The sequence below is a fragment of the Triturus cristatus genome, chromosome 1_2 (assembly GCF_964204655.1).
Source record: "Triturus cristatus chromosome 1_2, aTriCri1.1, whole genome shotgun sequence".
Classification (NCBI taxonomy): Eukaryota; Metazoa; Chordata; class Amphibia; order Caudata; family Salamandridae; genus Triturus; species Triturus cristatus.
In genome coordinates this window covers 1,002,100,943-1,002,121,802 of record NC_140580.1, presented here as the reverse complement: position 1 = coordinate 1,002,121,802, position 20,860 = coordinate 1,002,100,943, and the positions used below count along the sequence as shown (strand labels likewise).

At 44.0% G+C, this 20,860-nt stretch overlaps 1 protein-coding gene across 2 annotated transcripts in view; it reads right to left on the bottom strand.

The window, feature by feature from the left end:
• LOC146868576 (ficolin-2-like) overlaps positions 1–20,860 on the bottom strand; it is a 254,859-nt gene that overhangs the window by 151,997 nt on the left and 82,002 nt on the right. For both annotated transcript variants that reach the window (XM_085611422.1, XM_085611429.1), the window contains exon 3: positions 13,090–13,143. In XM_085611422.1, the coding sequence (XP_085467548.1) occupies positions 13,090–13,143 (54 nt within the window). The remainder of the gene's footprint in view (positions 1–13,089; positions 13,144–20,860) is intronic.

Sequence of the window (20,860 nt, the reverse complement as noted above, 5' to 3'; positions counted from 1 at the left end):
AGACCTCCTCCTTTTTAGGAAACTTCTGAAAACAGAACTTTTCTGTAACTGATCTTCCTGGTCCAGTATCCCTGCTCCCATAGCGCACAGATACTCCTTAGGGGATGATTCAGGCGCTTTACAAATTCCATCATTCCATCATTCATTCATTCATTCAGGGTGGGTCTTAGCAATTCTCAAGCAATAACCACAATCCTTGTCAGGTTGAACCACCAAAGTCATTAAATTAACCTGTGCTTAACCTTCTGGTAGCTTGGCACAAAAGCAGTCACGCTTCACTTAGAAGCACTATGTTAAGTATTTAGGCAACACACAAAAAGTAATAAAGTGAAAACACAACATGTGAAAAAACCCACTCCAAATTATAAAAATAGAGAACATTTTAATGAATGAAAAGACATAAAAATGAATTAAATTATGCTGTTAATAAAATCTAGCACGTAAAAGATCGAAGCACTAACAGCAGGTATCTGGTTGCACGAGACAGAGGCAAAGTTAAAAATTAAGACCGACCATGAGACAAAATTACACAGCTCTGGGGTGACCTTTCTGGAGGTCTGACGATCCTGGGTGGGGACTGGAATGATACCATGGCTCTCCAAGATAGATGGCGCGCAGTGCAGCTTGACAGATCCCTCCCTACTTCCAAGATGAATGTAATTGCGCGCACATTTGGGATGGTCAGACACATGGCGGGCGCTCCACCCTACAGAGGCAGGGTTTTTATACGCGTCGGCCGTACATCATACACTTTCGCGGCTAGACCACATATTTCTTCCGCACAGTTATGTACACAGATTAGCCATTACCTCTATCTTGCCCAGAGGTCCCTCTGACCACTCGCCAATTCAAATTAAGTTGCGCCTCTGGGTCCAACGGACCCCGTTCAGGTGGCGTATGCCCCATTGGATCCTTCAGGACGCTAAGTATCAGGAGACTCTACGACTCACCATTGCGCAATACCTCCGGTTTAATGTGGATGCATCTCCATCGCCTATAACACTATGGGAGACTCTTAAGCCAAAGATCAGGGGAGAAACACAGGTGTTGGAATTGGAAGACCGTCAGAGCCAGGTAGAGCTACAAATGTTAGAAGGGTCGGACCCCAGCTCCCGGCACAATCTTTTGCATGTCCAATAGCAAATTCGTCAGCTCCTTGCTGATGAGGCCAAGGAGGTGTGGCTGGCGACGTGATTTTTCGAGCCGGACGATCGTGCAGAGAGGGGTGCATTTAACCACCGATACACGCTCAATATTGAAAAAAATGATTAGAGGTGAAATATACTCATTGTCCGGGAATCAACTTTTTTCAAATTAACTGGTCTAAATACATTTACAATGGTCAAGTGAAAAAGCATCAAATATATACTGTGAGCCCTGAAGAAGTCCGATTGTGAACGAAACGCATTGGCGGTTGTAAAAAGCTTTAAAAAAAAAAGAGAAATAAAGGATGAAGTTCAATACTACAACATAACATCGACTCTTCTTTGGGAAATACAGCTGTGTTACAAGATCATTTTACTGTGTATTTTACACGTTCGATATTTATAAGTGTGCTGGGCTATCCTTTTGTTGGCTGGTCCAGGAGTGAACTGAAAAGTGGATCTGAAGGTCTAATTTTTATATGTGGTGTTAGATATTGGGTTTTCGATTGAGGGGAGTAAAAAGCCTTCTCAAGTAACAACCACAATACTTGTCAGGGTAAACCGCAAAATTCACTAAATTAACTTGTGCTTAATCCTCTGGTAGCTTTGCACAAAAGCATTCAGGCGTAACCTAGAGAAAATGTGTAAAGTATTTCTGCAGCACATATGGAATAATAAAGTGAAAACACAACACAAGAAAAATCCCATACCAGTTTTAAAAAATAGAGTAAAATGTAATAATTTTAGACCAAAACAACAAAAATCCAACAGTAGAACAGTACAGGAGTCATGAATTTTTAAAGTTTGCAGTGCAAAAGAATGCCTAAAAGATCAAATCCCCAGCCGTGGACAGCTAGTTGCATGAGACCAGGATAAGGTCGAAAGTAATGGCTGTCTGCAATGTAGTGCTGTTCAGATACACAAGATGGATTTGTCCTGGTCTTGGTTTACCTTTGCACCTAGAAGAATGTTTGAAGAAAAATGTATGAGAAAGTACATTTCAGTGGGGCAAGACAGCCAGTGGCATCCAAAGAGGAGGCATCATCGCCAGGGAGCTGCTGGACAAAGTCGAGGTGAAGAATTCTACTTTCGGTCTGTGCCACTTTTTTGAAAGTCATAAATCTCCAGCAGGATGAAGTTACAGGCTCTAGCCGATGAAGGCTCCATGAGTGAGGCTGGATACCCTTTCTGTGAGGAGTCACTGAACAGAATTTGCTGCTACAGAGCAGAACGTTGAAGGAGCTACCACATAGTCATTCCAACAGGCGAGCACACAGTCCCCTGTCTCCTCTTGGTTCTCAGCGCATATTGTGGCAGAATATGTCCAAATTCCTATGTTTTGTATTTTTTGCTGTTTGGGCTTCTTTAGCACAACTTCCAAAGGTCCGAGACTGGGTGGTCACCACTTATGAATCAGGACTCACTTGAGGCAGGACCCAGGAGCAGAGACTACGTTATTGGAGCTTTTTATATCCCTATAACACAGAAAAGGAGGCCAGTCAACTAGCCCTTGGAGTCACTCTCATAGTCCCTACTCCCAGAAGCAAAGTCAGTCCTCAAGCTGCAGAGCAACCCTTTGAGGGTTCAAGGCAGGCTTCAAAATGTATGGTAGTCCTTTGGGAGCAGCAGGGGAGTTCTCTGAAGTACATAACAGGCCTCATGCAACAGGGCAGTCTTCTGAAGTTCAGGGCAGGCTTTCTGAGTGTCCTCTGCTGGTCCAGGAGTTAAATGAAGAGTGGGTCTAAGGGTCCTATGTGTATACCATATGTCAGCTTCGAAGAAGAAGAAACTTCTAGAGTTTCCAACCCCCACAGTTGGTTCTAGTAATTCCTTCCTCCTTTCCCAGGCTCCAGCCAGTCTGAAGTGACAAAAGGCTATTGTGAAGTTCTTAGTGAGTGTGCTGAGGCAGCTCCTTTGAAATGTAAGTGGGGCAGGAAACAGCTCTGCCCCACTCTGGCACATCCTGACAACTTTTAGTCCCCCTTTGTCTGGGAGAAATAGATAAAAGGGGACAGATCTCACACTTATGTGCAGAGATCTCTACAACTAGACAAAGACCTCTGCATAGATTAGATAGCAGCGGTGATCTAATGATGTTGTTTTGTGACTAGAATTGTTTGGTATACTAGTAGTACTATTGTAGTACTACTAAACATACTAAATTTGTGAATAGCCCACCGTTTGGAAAACATACCTTTAATTTTTCCTGACTTAAGTTAAGTGATATATAAACGAAATAGTCCAGTGACATACATGTCAGGTGGGAGCTTTCAAAGTACTGAAATGTTTTGCATGTAGTGAAGTATTCTCTTGTTGTAAATTCAAATCAAACAACTGGAGGGAGGGAGAAGCAGAGGTTCATTCAGCTTCCAAGTGATACTCATCATCATCCAAAAAGAGGGGGAGAATAAAAAACAAAAGTCTCAATACTAGAGTCTCAGGAATATTCTATCGGAGACCCTCAACCACACTTTCACAGTCTGTGGTGTATATAATCTCTGCTTAGTGTGGTTTGGTGGATAGGGTCTTCATAGAATCTGTCACTTGAGTGTCCCGTTTTACAAGTGACATCATAACCTCCACCAGGAAGGAGACTGTATGGATGTTGACATGGTAAGTGGATTAAAATTACCTCCTATCCTGTAGCTGAATCTTTAATAAGGGAAAGGAATAGGATAGGGAAAACAAAGCCGGTGTAAAGTGGCTGAGTCACTGCTCCTCGACACCTAGTAGTCGGGTCGACATGTTTCAGCCTGGAGCAGCACTTGCGGGTCTATTGCCTTCATCAGGACCAGAAGTGTGGAGGCCATACACTTTAGGGCTTTTTGAGGTTGTGTAGATGGGTGGACTCACTCACCCATCTTCGTCACAGAGCACACTTTGCTCCACTTTACACCGACCTTCCTGGAATTGATGATGGTACAGAAAGGGTGGGGAGCAGTGCGAATGATCCAATGCATCCATAAAGGACGCTTATAGACATTGTAAAACACTCAATGCAGTTTTTTTTCTCTCGTCTACAGGTATTGCCTGAGCACCTCAGACACATTGATACATTCATGCCGATTCCCATCTCTGTATTTGCCTGATACTCCCATAGATAATGTGGTCAAGGAGCCAAGACTTAGGGGACGAGTTAAGAGTTTGATGGCAACGGTCCTTCATTGCAAAAGGGACAGAGTGCCCTGTCTGACAAACTCTTGGTCTGCCCTCCCAAATCAAAGATAGGTAAACCACCAAGCTTACTTAGATGGAGTAACATTTATTCTGTCGGCGTAATCCGTAATCCACCAGCCCAAGAAAGTAGGAGTGTTAGACCTGACCGCAATGGTGTGGTATTCCCCTAGACTTTCTGCCTTGACTCTCCTACTTTGCTGAACTCATTTTTATTGACATTAGTACTCTGTGCACTCTTTTAGCCAGTGCTAATCCACCTGTGCTCTCTCCTTAAAACACTGTAAAATGGATTATACTTAATTGGCAACTTTAATTTACTTACTAATAAATGGCACTACCTGTACACAGGCTCTGTAAATTAATGCTATTGGTGGGCAGCAGGACTCACTGTGCCACCCACTAAAGTAGCCTTTTAAAACATGTCTCAATCTTGCCACTGCAGCCTCTAGTGAAGATCTGCCTTGCTGTCTCAGAAGGAATACCAGACCTGCTTACCTTCATTCCAGGCTACCTAGAGTTATTCTAAGGGTCAGTTGTCTAACCTCCTCTGTTAACTAAAGGGGAACGATAAGCTTCCAGAGGCTTCAGTGGAGCTGCCCAGCTGACCAGCTACAACTGGACCTGCCTAGACCAGCCTAGAGTGTGCCCTGATCCCCAAGAGAGTATCTGCTTGGATTGGCTCTGGTATACTCTTGACTTGCATCAGTGAGAGCATCTCCTGAAGAAAAAGGTGGAAATCCAGAAGTTTAGGTTTTTTTGTGACTGCTAACGGGCACATATGTGCCAAAACTCTACCACCTGCAACGCCCACTAAAAGCAAGCTCCAGTGAGATCTGCTCTTCATGACCACAGCAACCACCTGCGAGGACCTGCATTTTGAGAACTGTACTTTGCGCTACAGCAACAAATGACAGCGGTGACCACCAAAGCAAAGCTCAAGCAACTAGTGTCTCTTTAAGCTACAGCAACAACCGTCTGCGATGCTCAACCTGCTCTTCATGCCAAAAGACTGCTCTTCCGCTTCTCAACCTCCTCCAATGTGCATGGAACGCTTCACACTGGATTTCAGAAGATAATTATTGATCTGCACTAACCTTGTCCCTGTATGCGGCCAGAGCTCTATCATGGTCAGCCTGAACATGTGACTTTCCCCTAGTCTAGCGAAAGCATATAACTGCGAGTGGTGCTCTCTGCTTCTTCGTACTATCTACACTAAATATTTAAAAATCAATATCTCCAGTTCTACAAATTGGATTTTATTTGTTTTTATGTCATTTCATTTATTTTCTTGTGCTGTGTTTAGATTTTGTTTACTGTTTGTTTCCTGCATACTTTACACAATGCCCTTAAGTTAAGCCTGACTACGTTGTGCCATACTACAATGGGGTAAATACTTTTGGGGTTCATTGTAGGAAAGTAGGATCTGCTTCTTTTGGTTACCCCCACATTTTGCTTGATGTTGCACTGTCTTTGACTAGTCTGAATGGGATCCTGCTAATCAGGACCCAGTCTATCTGCTTTCTCCTTTAAATTGTTATGCATGTACTTTGGTACACTCCAGATTGGATACTGGGGTCCCCCTATCAGTCCCTAGTATATGGTACCCATGTACCCAGGGCATAGCTACCTCAGAGGCCTCCCATGGGCTGAAGCATGTATTGTGCCACCCATGAGAGGCCATGCAAAATGGAACTACAGATCTGTTACTACAACCTGTGTAAGCTGGTGCTTGCACCACTTACTTTAGATATAGGTTCACTATATCTATAGGTCACTACACTTAAAACTTTTAAGACACCCCTATAGCAGGCCTTATCAATCCTGAAGGCAGGGTGCTGGGATTTTAGTGAGAGGGTGCCCCTGCATGAGCAGAGCCTCTCTGCAGCCTTCGGAGACCATTCTCCGGGGTTGCCTGTGACTCAGCCTGACATATAGGTAGACGTGCATTGTAACCTTGCGGTAAATGCGATCTTGAAAACGGCTGCATAGAAACATATCACGTTTGGTATCAAACACCTTGGAATCATAGCTCCACACCGGTAACCGGTGTGGGAGGTATGATTCCAACCTTCTGAAGCAAACTTTGTGGGGTCACTGGTCTATCCAGTGCAGCCTTCTCGACCCGGTCAGCACAAAATGGATGCTGCCAACCAGAGACACATTTCTGCCCTTCTGCTGATGAGCCAAGCTCGAGCAGACAAAGGCAGCACAATAGGCATCCTTTCACAGGGAGGTGTGACCACCTCCCAGACAGGATTTAGTGTATTGGGGCTGGTTGGGTGCAATCTGAGAGTGCCTGAAAGTCTGCACATGGGGCACATTTGGTGTCTCTGTGCATAGTCCAGCTCAAAACAGTTCTGGGAGTCATTGGTTCCTGTTCTGGCACGAAACTGGACAAAGGACATGGGTGTAACCACCCCGAATCTGTCCAACCCTCTCCCATGGGTACAAAAGGACTTACCTGGCTGTAAGACTTTTGATTTTACGTGGACAAGATTCTACAAGAAGAAACCACTGACATTCGACCATCTGGACACACTGGACTTCACTGGACTTTGACTGGGTCCGACTTCGTCTCCCTCTCCGTCCAAAGACTCGTTGTTGCCCTTGCTCCATAAAGGCTCTGTGCAGGACCTGTGGTGCACTAAGGAAAACTGATGAATCTCCCTAGGAGTGAAGGAGTCCCTCCCCTGCCCTCAAAGCAACTGACCAGTCTGCTGCTCCCGAGCTCCTACGGACTCCGAAGACTTCATCAACAAAGGAGGTGGGTTTTGGAAGGTCCCTGAGGTCGATCTGCCCTCTCAACAAGTTTGAGGCCAGTATCCCTCGTTGGGACTGCATAACCCGAACCCCTGTGCACCGCGTCCATTTGCAGTTGCATATGCTTGTTGGCAATTCCTGAGCTTGTGCATTGGACTCCGTGTAGTCCTGACCCTGAGCAGTATTTGCATCAAAGATCTCCGGCCTCCTCACACCCAGTGCTCCATGGGCTGGAACTTTGCAATCTTGCTCGAGGTCCTCTTGTGACTCCTGGTCATTCGACCTGTGGGTCCTCCTGAGGATTCTCTTGATTTCCCTTGGGCTTTCCTGGTTGCTCCAGATGTGCCCTGACTCTCCATTGCTTATTGAGCCCCCTGGACCCTGCTAGTCCACAGCGTAACCTGCTTCACCTTCCAGCGTGGGGTCCTTTAGCCAAGGCTTGTTGGTGATCCAGCGGGACACTGACCCCCTCAGACTCGATATCCTTCCTAGGACAGCTCGCATCTGGCTCCTAGTTGTCGTCGACGTCTCCTGGTCCTCCTGGCTGCAGAGTCAAGCATCCATTCTTCACACCTGAAGCACCCAACATCAGTGGGCATCCGTCTCCCGAGCCCCTGGTCACTCTGAAGTGACAGAGTCTCTGTCCCCTCTGCTTTCAGGTTCCTTCCTTCCAGAATCCAGGCTTGTATTCCACTGGACCCTTTTCACCTTCACGGCAGCAGTACTTCTTCGCAGCCCTCCTTTGAGAACGACTGCGGTTTCCGACACCATTCCAGACCTATGCTCCCGGCTCCTCTGGTATAGGTAACTCGGTTACTCCGGTATCCACTTGTGGGGTGGCTCTTCAACCTCTTAAGTTCCAAAGGGTTTCCTCAAAGTCCTCCTAGAAGGGTCCTTAAACTGTGAAATTGTAACTGCGACTTCCCCATTGAATTGTACGGAGCCCACGGTCGTGTTAGCACACTGCACCCATCCTCTGTGAGGTCCCTATCTTCTCACCTTGGGTGGTTCCTATGGGGTCCCAGCGATTCTACATGCTATAGACCTTGTCTTGACTGAGTCATGGTTGTTATACCACTAATTTAGCATATGGTTTGATCTTCCCCTGGAACCCACTGTGTATTGTGCTACTTACTACTGTTCTATTGATCAGGTATTGTGTGCTTTGTGTTCTATCCTCGTGTAGAGGATACTGGAGAGTGTTATATTACTACTGTGTGGTTCTCCTTTCATTTAGTCAATATAAAAGGTGATGTTCTGGTAAGACAAGTTGAATTACATACCTTCAAGATTAAGCCTGAAGGCTTCTATCCACAGCTACCATTAGGATAGCTTTCTAAAGGTTATCTTTGACCTCGTACATCATAAGAGTCGTTTGGACTGGTGCACGGTGCCCACTTTAATTAGTGGACAGCATATACCAGGCCAACTTCTCACATTCACCATGACAAGGATTGTGCTTCTTGCCGGAGTGGGGCTTCCACCCCTCTTAACCAACAACCCAATTTCTTACAGGTGGTCATTAGTAATTTATTTTGCAAAGTCAAACTCCTCCTTTCAGAGTTTGTTTTTGAAAAACAAAATGTTTTGGAAAACTTCGACGGCTGGCTGTCATGTTTGACAGAACTGTCTGTCAAACTTTTCAAACATTGACAGGAACTGCCTTGATGGTTGTTCCTATCAATGTATAGAGTTGTACGTGGGGCCAGTGGACGTCTCTAAATTTGGCAGGTAGAGTTAAAGCAGAGTGGCAGACATAGAGTCCTACTCCACTCTGTCTGCCTCACTCTGCCTGCAAAACTCTGAATCAGGCCCTTAGTTGTGGACAGTGGTGCAACAACAGCCACCACAGTCCCCACTGTGCAGGGGCGATGGCTGAAAGCTCGTAATTGGGCCCGGAGCATGGGGGTCCCCCGACATGTATTTTGCAGGGGGGGCCCTCGAGTTTCGTAACGCTACTGGTTGTGGAGGGGTTGATAACTCAAACTCTGCATGAGGCAGAGAAGCCAATTAATCAATATACTATCCAGCTAGAGGTGTATATTTAAAAGTGTAGAGATATTTATGTGCAGTGGCAATATCTAGAAACAAATTAAAATCATTGGCCACAAATTTAGAAGGCTGCAGCAAGTTCTGGGGCAGAAATATGATCCCAGAAAGATTTCTGGCACTGACATGGCAAGGTTCTGTTTTCGAGGGTAAGGAACCGTATGGAGCAAAAACAGTCCGTTCTCACTTGCCTCAAGGCAGTCAGCTCCCTGTCTTCTTACAATCACTTTATTGCTGGCATTATTCAATGGAGCATTGTCAAAAGACCTGTTAGACTTGGAGGTCTCTAGTTGGCAAAGGTAGGTACTTGTGACCAATAGGGACCCTCGCCTCTAGTCAGGGTAAAGGGGCACACTCCTAAAATAACCCCTGCTCACCCCCTTGGTAACTTGGCACGAGCAGACAGGCTTTCTCAGAGGCAGTGTGTAAAGCATTTGTGAACACATACAGTAATCAAGTGACAACACTACAGATGGACACCACACAGTTGTATATTAAAAATAAGTATTCTTTATATAGATTTACCACAAGACCATAAATGACAAAAATCCACAATACTGTTACTTAAAAATGGTAGTAGTTAGCTTAAGTCTCTTTAGTTCTTAAATGCGACACTTTAAGTCAATGTACGTGTAGATGCGACACGCAGGGCAGTGAAAGTGTTGCAACGATGTTGATGCGATGAAAATTTGGTGCAAAGAAATAAAGACGTGAAGATCTTCCTGATGTGTCATGCTTCTCCGATGCTGCAAGAGATCTTGGCCCGATGCGTCAGCTGCAGCGGCGACACCCTTGTCCAGTGATGCGACGACAGCGGCTTTGGCAGCAACACTCTTCTCCAGCAATGCGAGACGCTTCCGCTCGATGCGACAGTTACAGCTGCGACACCCTTGTTCAGTGATGCGACGGCAGCAGCTCCGACGGCGGCACGCTTCTCCGTGGATGCGAGGCGCTTTTCTTGATGCGTTGCAATGCGACAGCTACAGTGGCGTCATCCAAGATGCGACGGCAGCGGCTGCGACGGCGACACGTTTCTTCCTCGATGCGAGCCTCTTCTCTTGATGCGGTGCAATGCGTCAGCTACAATGGCTGCGACACGCTTCTTCTCCGTGAGTCGCGCTTCCAGCTCCTTGCGACACACAGTCCCTCAGAAGGCTCAAAACAGCAGTAGGCACTTCCAAAGAACTCTGGGGAGCTGGTGGTTGAAGTCTGTTGTCCCTGAGACTTCAGCAGGAGGCAAGCTCTTTTCCAAGCCCTTGGAGATCCTTCACAAGTTGAGCAAAAGTACACACAAAGTTCCTTTCTCCTCTCTTTGGCAGTAGGCAACCCCTGCAGGCCAATACCGCAGTTTCAGGGATAGTCTCTTCTCAGTTTCTTCCTGGTTCCTCTCCTCTGCAGAGGTTTCTTCTTGTTTCCCAAAGTGATCTAAATTCTTGGGATCAGGGTCCCAATACTTATACCCCAAAATCCTTTGTCCTCTGAGGGCAGAGGGGTCTTTGCCTTGTTCAAACCAGTTCTGGTCAGTCCTGGAGCACTTTATTTACATGACTCCTTCTTTCCTTTCAGAGTACAGGGCAGAGACATCAGACGCACCACCGGAGGTGGAGCCAGCATTGTGGAGGGAAGGCACAACCCTATTCAGGTCCCAGGTGCAACTCCTCCCTCCCAACTAGATGCAGATCTCTCTATTCACCACTGGGCTACCTCACCCTGTCTCCTGGAATTCCCCAGCCCTGTCACTCCAACTCCAGACAAGGAATACACACCCTAGCAGAGGCAGGATTGAATGGTTAGACAAGAAAATACCTACTTTCTAAAAAGTGGTATTTTCAAACACAGAATGTTAAAACCAACTTCACTAAAAGATGTATTTTATCCTTCTGAGTTTAGGCATACTAAATTCAAATTTCTACCCTGTTCCCTGAGTCAGTTAGGATTATAAGATGTAATAATCAAACTACCCATTCTGGCCCATGGAGAACAGGTAGCCTTGCAATAGTGAAAAACGAAAATGGCTGTAATTCACTATTAGAACATGCCACACACGCCAGGGCATGTCCTACCTTATCCTTACAATGCACCCTGCCCTTGGGCCTACCATAGGGGTGCCTAATATGAAAAAAAGGGAAGGTTTAGGGACTGGCAAGTGGGTGCACTTGCCCAGTCAGCATGACAGTACCAGACTGCACGCAGGCTCTGCAATGGCAGACCTTAGACGCACTTTTACAGGCTGCTTCTGTGGGTGGCACAACCAGTGCTGCAAGCCCACCAGCAGCATTTGGATTTACAAGCCCTGGGCACTCCTGGTGCACTGTACTAGGGTCTGACAGGTAAACCAAACCAACCAATCATGGAATCACAAATTCATACATCAATTTACAATAGGGAGCACTTGCACTGTGGCACTGGACAGCAGTGGCACAGTGCCCTGAGCATCTAACACCAGCAAAAACATATGAGGCAACAGAAAAAATGGAAGGGAGACCCACGCCAAGGTGCCAGGTCTAACAAGACCCAATATATCAAATATGCTATGCATGTCTGTGTTTGCCCTTTTGACTTCTTCAGTGTAGTAGGGGGGATACTTGGCAGCTGACAATCTGCAAGGAATGTTATCAGGCACAAAACTATACGAAACACCCCACCACCTAAGTAAAGTTGACCTTGGATTACATATCCCACTCACAGTGAGAGAGCGATTGAGGTGTTTATCAGTGCAACATCTACCAAATTGCATCTTGGAGCTCAGACTGCCAGAAAGAGCTAGCAGTTTAAAAGAGTAGTGGAGATTTGAATCTTTGTTTGTTTCAGAGTTTCTGCTTTCTACCTTTCTGATCTTTTCTTCCTCTACCCTTCCTGTTTCATCCCCAGTCCTGTTGGCTTTTTCATTACTTAATGAAGTCAATATAAATTCCTATTTGGGAGTACAAGGGGCTACAGTCTAAGCTGGTAATTGCCGAATCAAGCAATGGTACCATACGTAGAGGCAGCATGAAATGTGGTTGTTATATATACAAAAGAAATGGATATCCGCTGTCTCCATAGTTGCTTTGTACACAGCGTAAACAAGACAACTTGCCTGGAGAGGAGCAAACGCAGTGGAGCAACTGACAGGATTAGAACGCCTGGGTTTGCAAGACATGTACATTAACATGTGATTAAAAAGCCAGCAGTAAATGTGCAAGCGCTCTCAAATGTTCAACACTAAGAATTGTTCCATTGCAATGCCATGTTGCCAAGTTGAAAACCAATGTATAAATTAAGTAGGGGCACAATATAGACAATAACTAAAATTGAACTGAGCAGTGAGTTTGGTTAATTTACATGAAAATCCTGAACTGGGAAAGTTGACCCATTTCTAGTCCCTAACTTTATAAATTTGAATGACTTTTCCATACCTCATTTTATTCATTTTAAAATGCTTTGATTTTATAAGTTATTCTGTTTTATCTTTAGATATTTCTGAGTAGGGTTTCTGTTTTCTAACAAAAGACATTTTGTTGCTATGTCTAATCTAATCTTCTCAATATAAAGAGCTGTAAAGAGGTCAACCACAGGTTACCTGTAGCCTTTTCCAATGGTATCACTTTATTAGCTACAACAGGTCTTCCCACATAATCTATTCATATGTATAATGCTGTGTGAGTGCTTGACAGGAAGGCCCCTCTGCATTCAAATCTCACAACAATGAATCACTTTTTCTACAGCTTGCATCTCAAACTGACTTCTGAAGTTTCCAGATAGTGGTGAGGTTCCAAATGTTTACCCACATATAGATAATGCTTTCACAAAGTTTTATGTCCTAGATGCTTAGCAATATTCTCCTTCCACCGCCTCAGATGATAACTTGTAATATGATTTTCAGAAAAGAGGTCAGATGTGATCATCCGATAGCTAAGAGTAATGCAAAAGAAGCAAATTAATATTAAAAATTATATAAAATAGTTTCCATCTTTACCTGTTTCCCCTGCTGGACCCGTTTTTCCAGGTATCCCCGGGGTCCCTTTTTCTCCTAAATAGAAAATAAACATAAAGCAGAGATTGCACTGTTACCCTGTTGATGTTAGTATATTATTTATCACTGTTGCATGGAATTACCTTCTTAACAGGGACATCTTTCACAATCTAGCTCAGAGCTCTATTAATGTGTGTCCAAAGTACTTTATTTGTTTATTTATGTTCAGTTTTTGCTTGAACACAGTTCAGATGGACATTGGTGTGCTTTAATGTAGTTTTTTCAAAAAAGGGTTCAAAATAGATATCCAAACAATATCCAGAGCAGGATCAGAGAACTATAGCAAAAGGTTAACAGACCTACGTGTGTGCAACAAAGTAATAATCCCAGGATGTACACGAGACGTCCTTCAAGACAGAGGAGGTTGTACTCACTACGGGGCATATTATCAAAGAACAGCGTTAAATAGCGCTGAGCATGCTTAGCGAGGATTTGCCTAACGCTATCGCCGGATCAGATCGCCGAGATATCGCGTAATTTACAACGCTTACCTCCATGGCAATGTGAACTCCGGCGATGGCCTGCGAAATGCAGGAATATCGCTGGGAATACAGCGATAATCCTGCAGCGATAGAGGAATACTTGATAATAGGGAGATGTGGATTTAGCCACTCAATCCACCTCCCATCTAAAATATATGTTAGTCAGGAAAAAAGCAGACGTACAATAACGGCGATAACCGTTGTTAGCGCGTCTTTAAATATCGCTAAGGGTGTCCTGGGCCGTATTGTAAATACGGCGAAGGACAGTTACTGATAATTTCCCATCTGTTTTCCCAGGGAACGCCTACTTTGCATCTCATTAGAGATGCAAAGCGAGGCGTTCACAAAACGGGAGCAGAATCAAGGAAACACGTGCTAGCGTGTCCTTGTAAATAATGCAATAATATTATCGCCGCTTTTCGTCCGAAAACGGACGCTAAAGCGGCGATAATATAATCGCCGCACCTTGATGATATGCCCCCACAATATTAAATCAGGGTATAAATGTCAAACTGAGGTCGCCTTCTGCAATATTCTTTCATCAGTATTAACAAAGATGTCAAGGATTTCAAAGTGCCCTTCAGAGTATGTGATCATTGTTAGGAGCTGACCAAGGCAGGTTGCCTCAAAGGAGGTAAAATGGCAAAGAGAATTAGGAGTGGGAAAGGGGAGATGAGCAGGAAGTTAGAGGAGAGCAGCAAGAAAGTAAAGCTGATGGTTCAATAACAGTGTCCAGATACAATTAGAGAGTGATGGGGTAATCCTAAGCAAATCGTGGTCAATTAACTGTATATGCCTATAGTCCTGGAGACTTACAGTATCATCTAGAGTTTGGGAAAGACCTGGAGAGTCAGGATCTTATTGCTTTGGATTCATTATGTACCTCAACTAGAGGGAGATCACCAGGATCATCAAACCAAAATTCATTTTTACAATTTCTTTTCAAAGGATTGCTGTTTCGTTTCTTGATTGAAATGTTATATTGAATAATTGCCAAACTGAAAGTTTTCATGTGGAGTTGTTATATGCTAGGAGGGGATCAGCAGCTTTGTGCAAGCAGAAGACCTTTTCATCGGGCAGATTTAGATGTTGAAATATTGACCAACTGGATGGAGGAAGATTAGTCATAACAGGAAATGTTTATTGACATAAGGAAATGTTGGAGAGGGCTAATGTTGTTGCTTCTTAAGAGAGTCACCCTCTTTATGATGAACTCTTTTCAGATTTTAGAAGTATTGACAGTTTTAACACTTATTTGTAACAGAAAGAACCTCACTTCCGTATATCTCGGAACTTGTCAGTCATTCTGGAAATACACGGTTGATAGGGTGGAAATACTGGACTGTTGACAGCAGGGTGCTTTGGAAGGAACTGATTAGAGGGGTGATAGCTAAGATAAACTGAGAAGCCTTAGAAAAAGTGATAACGTGACCTTGGAGCTGTGGACGATTAGGACTTTGAGGAGACCGGTGTCCATACCCAGGAGATGGCCATTCAAGCTTAATTGCAGCCTATACAACATAAACTGTACTTGACTTTGCAGTATTAAAATTATAATGGACTCAGTTCAAATAATGGTATATCGGCCACCAAGGCCAGAAAAGTGAATACAGATAAAAAAAACAGATAATGACTAAATAAAACAACACATTTTTACAAGAAGCAAAGAAAGAGTTAATGAAAGAATGAATACAGTCCAAAAACTGATTTTAACAACAATTCAAAAAAAGATCAGAGTTAAAACATAGCAGAATGTGCAAAAAAAAAATGTTTTTACAGGGTTACAGACAAATAGTGCCAGGGAAACAGTACCAACACCATCATACTGCTAGAGGAGGCGGGGGGACGCCTTCCTCCTAAGTACCCACATAGCACCCAGAAACCTGCAACAGAGATGGCAAGTACCGGGCGGTTATCTGCTCTAAGCATACGAAGGGCAATAAAATGTCTGCATTTGCCTAGCAGCCTCCCTATAGGTGCTCACCCTGGGGCATATTAGCAATAACATGCGATTCTTAGCACGTTTATTTTTATTGCTGCATATCGCTGGATATTTTAGCGGAGAAAACATGCTATTCGCAACGTTTATCTCCACTGTGCTAAAATATCCAGTGATAGTGGCGAAATGCCTGAATATCGCTGGAAATCCAGCGATATTCACGCATTAACGCCATGGTGGACTTAGCCTGAAGATCCACCTCCCATTGAGGAATACAGGTAAGTCAGGTTTCCAGCAGGTGTTAAATACCAGCGATAATCGCTTGCGTTGGTAATAGGCGATAGCTGTGTTAGCGACTGCTTTCAGTCGCTACCAGTTTGGGTACACCCACTTTGCATGTCATTAGCGATAAATAGCGCTGACATGCAAAGCGGGCCCCAAACCGGTCTCTATCGCCTGGAAGCTCTCGCTAACTGCTGTTAGCGACAACTTGCTGATAGGGCGATAAAAAAATTGCCGCTTTAGGGGCAAAAAGTGCCGCTAAAGCGGCGATCAAGCCCTAGCTAATATGCCCCCAAGTCCTGCGAGGGGAAGCGTAATTTGAACACACAAAGAGAACATGCAGTACATTCTACTCCGAGGTGTATTTGGCCAGACAAACAGCAACTCCTCCACTGGCCCATTTAGAAGTGAACACTCTCAGCAGTAAGGTTCCCACTCGAAACTGAAAATATAACTTCTGGTCCAATGTGACAGAAACTTGATTCCCAAACAGTTTATACTCACAAATGGGCTTGAAATCAATTAATTCACTTGATAACTTAGTGCGAGCAGCTTTCCGGGATTCACCGGCCATTATGATTGCCTAGTAGTGCTATTTTAGAGTCCTTGTACGGGAAGTTAGTAGTGTCCCGGTGCTCCCACAGCTCAGGCAACCCAAGAGGGTAGAGCATCTGCTCAATTTTCAAAAGCCAAGGGACCTTACTAAAATGGTCATATTTCATTACATCCTGAAGGGAAACAACATAGTGGGCAAGTTCTCGAGTAGTCCATAGACTCCTCCAATACAATAATGGATGCAGCCTAATTTTGCCTACTAACCCTTTTAAATCAACAAAGGCAACATAGAGGTTTATCTTGCCGATTACTACGATGCTCCAGTAAATCAACAAAAAATGAAAGACCTGATCAAGAAACTTTTCTGCTGAAAGCAGTTTGGAAAGGGCTAAGAACTTCTTTCTCTGATAACCAATCTTCGATTTTTACCAACACGCAACAGCAAAATACTTTTTGCAGACAGTCTAATAAACTAATTGTTCACCATTCTGTCGATCAATTGTTCTTGTTGCATTTGTCACCGAGTGGGACAGGCATGCCCAGACGTGGGTCCGGTGCTCTCCATGCCACTGGAGTCAGGCTAGCTGATGAAACCGGTCCCAGAATGCTTGTTTCCGGTCCAGGGAAGATTTGGCCTAGCAGTTCGGGCAGGACTGTTCCGGGTCAGGACTGATTTGCATATGGCTGTTTCTAAACTGGAATGGCATGGGAAGCAAAAAACGATGGATTTAGGCCCATATCTCTGTACTGGGGTGAATGTTTGACATTGTTCTACATTCTGTCCATCACTTGTTCTTTTTGCTGGAGGTGCAACGGGCATGTTCAACCCATATGTGCAGCCTAGGGGGACTTTGGTAAGACAGATAGCGCTGGCGCACATGTTGCGCCAGCCCTATCTCAAAAGGGTTCTCCCTCATTGCATGAGGGCATGACTCCATGCAAATAAGAGAATCTCTTTATCTCTGTGCCCGCGCCGTATTTTGGACACGGGCACAAAGGCAAAGAAGCTGTCAGGAGGCGCACAGTATTTGAGGACGGTGCACCTGTTTGGCACAAACAGGGAAAGTGCACCCTATATGTAATAGGGCCCCTGGAAGATGAATAAAAACAGATAGTGACGAGGAATGATCTGGTATCTGCCCCTGAATTACTGATTTACAAAGAACGAGGAATAATACTTACTGGTGTAAGTGATAAATTCTTACCTGGTGGGTTCTTTTGAATATTTGTGGTCTCTGTCTTATGGGCACCCTCTCTTCTCCAGTGCCTCTCTCTATAGATTTAGTCAGTTTATCTTGACTCCTGTAGTTTATTTAGTATTGTTGTTGATCACAAATGATTTCAAAGCTGTTATGTCTATAGGTGTATATCAGTTGTAAGCTTTCTTAACTATTTTTGAAATTACCCACTTATATGATAGCGGATATATACTCAAGTACTCATTATGATAACGTATACAAGACCATTGTAGTGTAGGTAATATATGTTATGAAGGATGGTGTGTTAGAAGGATAAGACTTCGGAATGGATTCAAATGTAGGTACTGCAACATGGAGTGAGGTGGTGTATTTTTTGGAGTGATGAATATGGGTATTACATTCTCAACTGTAAAGTATGTTTTAGGAGAAACATGTATTGTCTGTGGAGCTTTAGGACTACAATGTCCTTTGCATGGTCTACAAGTGTGTCCCCTTACCCAAAGTGCATGACTAGTTGTGTATCTGGTATCCTCACTTTTATTTTTAGGCTGGCATTCCACCAGTCTGGCATGTGTACAGATGCCTAGGCCTGTCCCGGACAATGCGAGGTCCAGGATCTGTCATGTGACCTGGAGGTGGATGACAAACAAACGTGCTCTCATTCCTGACAGATGACTACTGTCCCTGCCACGGTGTAGAACATAAAGTGATGGTGGTAACATATTGTGTTTTGTGATTGCTAGTGTAACTAGACCTTTCTACCTGAGTCGGTGAGAGGTCGGATGTCGGACTCCGTGTGGGTGGCAATGGTGCAAGCAGAAACTACTGGGCCTCAAGCATGGGAGCTGGGGTACTCATTTATTTATTTAGTGGGAGATTTGTAAAGCGCGAACATGACCTGAGAGTATCAGAGCACAGTACAGGATAAAACATGCAAACAAAAGTAAACAATAAGTTACCATGACGGTAGTTGGGGGCCTAGAGAAAGCCAGCAAATCAAAATAAATAAGAGTAGCATGGGCAGCTGTTTCAGCAGATACCGGATTGTTATGGTATTCCAAAGATGTCATCTTTGTCAGGGGTGTGCGAAATTTGTGTAACCTGCTTTTACATCTTTGTGACAAAATGATACAAAATTCCACTAAATGGAAATCGTAATTTAAATGCACCCTCACTTCAATTGTTTGGTGCAAGGATGCATTTAAACAAGAGCAACATGAACAATAGCTGCCTGTGTTCTGTTGTTGCTGTGCCAATGGTGCTTTTTGTGGTAATAATGTACTGCAAACTACCCTGAATTACTGTGAATTGCACCATTTGTTGTAAATATTTAGTGCGAACAGCGCATTATTATGCAAAGAAGCGTAATTATATCATTTCGGGAAATTTGTGTAACAAGCTTAACTCAAAATTACCGACATTACACTGATCTAATTTAAATTTCGCCCATAAATTATATGTCAGATCATGCAGTTCATTAGGTAGTTTTAGAGCAGTGGTGCTTTCATGCTTTCTTGAAAATTGAGATAGGAGTGTTTTTTGCTTATTTCCAGTGCCAGAGAGTTCCATACCCTGGGAGCTCTACCAATGAAGAAGCGAGAGTCGGATCTTTGCTGAGAGTAAGGAAGTGGCATTGTAGGGTCGAGGCCTGCATTAGCTTAAAGGAAAACACAGATGCACTGTAGTGAGGGCCTGTGCCCCCGGCAAGCTTTTAACAGAAAGGTCACATGAATGGTGTTGTCTGAAGTGAATGTATGTAGGGACAGCTCCCTAGAATAAATCTGCAACGACTTTTTCAGAGTACAACTTTTCTCCCAAAAGTGAAAAAAAGACAAAATATCCACCAGTGGACAAGAACACAAACAAAACAGGACACCAAGGTGAAGTTTTTGGTCTCAGAGTCAATCAGCAGGGCAAGGGCCGACGACTAGTTGAAGAATGCCGGTTGCAACAGCACACAGCATATTGTTTCTCATATTCAGTCAGTCAAATAACTTTATTCGATTCATTCGAATCATAAAAGTTTGCCATACATACATAAAATAATTACGTATTCATGAGAAAACGTATGCAAAAATTAGACACAGAAAACATATATAGACTCAAGGTTTAAAATTTTAAAACAATGTACACTTTGCTTAACTTAAAAGAGCATATCCTCCTCCATGGCTCTGCACAAGTTCTATATTAATAAAATTAATACATCCTATCATTTTCCAACACATGTTCATAATTTAACGTGATGTGAGTCAAGGCATGAAAAATGATGCAGGGTATTCCAGGATATTATAACAGCATCACTATAGAATCCTGTATGTACAGAACAGTGTTGGTACGCTTTGCTGATGCTCAAGAAAACTCAAAGTGTTATATTCCTGAGTTAGACCCATGTATCGAGGTAGCTTATTCCTTATTTTGTCCTGGAATGTAACATTTCAGTGGTGAACTTTTGCATACATTTGCATGCACGAACTTTGCATGCATGACATTTTGGATTAGTTTCTCTGAAACTAATTAGTTTACACATCCAGCTTTGCACAACATTATCACAATGCCTTGAACATCATTTACTAGGTCTCTCTATGCACTAGGTACAAAAGTTGCCTGATCTTCGTCCACGGGACAACAGCGCTATCTACATATCCATAACATCACAAACCTAGTGTGCACATCGCAAAGGCTGCTTTTTATTATAAATAATAGGCATCCCAATAGATTGGTAGAGGAAACACTTCTGCTGACACCAAAGGTCCCTACATACTGAGAAATCACCACGCACCGATCCTTCACTCTCTCTCGTCAGGTGATGGGGTTGGATCGCCCCTAGGGGAGATTTTTGGATCTACACCCGTGGTACTCATAGTACAGCCCATGGGCCGCCAGCGGCCCGGCAGGCCTTCATTGCCAGCCCGCGGACCTTGCTATGCCGTTTTCAAATTTCCAGGGAGGCCGGCAGTAAACACAGAAGATGACCGCAACAGCATATGTAGTGAATACGTATTAAATACGTTTGCTCCTACAGCCATCTACTGTGTTTACTGCAGGCTCTGTGACCTCACACATGGCACAGTCAGAAAGCTTCCTAAAAGTCCCTTTAAAAGTCAGTTGTAAGCGTTTTCACAGCTGACTTTTAAAGGGCCTTTTGGGAAGCTTCCTGTTTTGTGTTGCCTCTTCTCCGGCAGCCTCTACTCCACCAACAGAGATAGACACACAGAGACAGAGAGAGAGACACACACAGAGACACACACACACAGAGG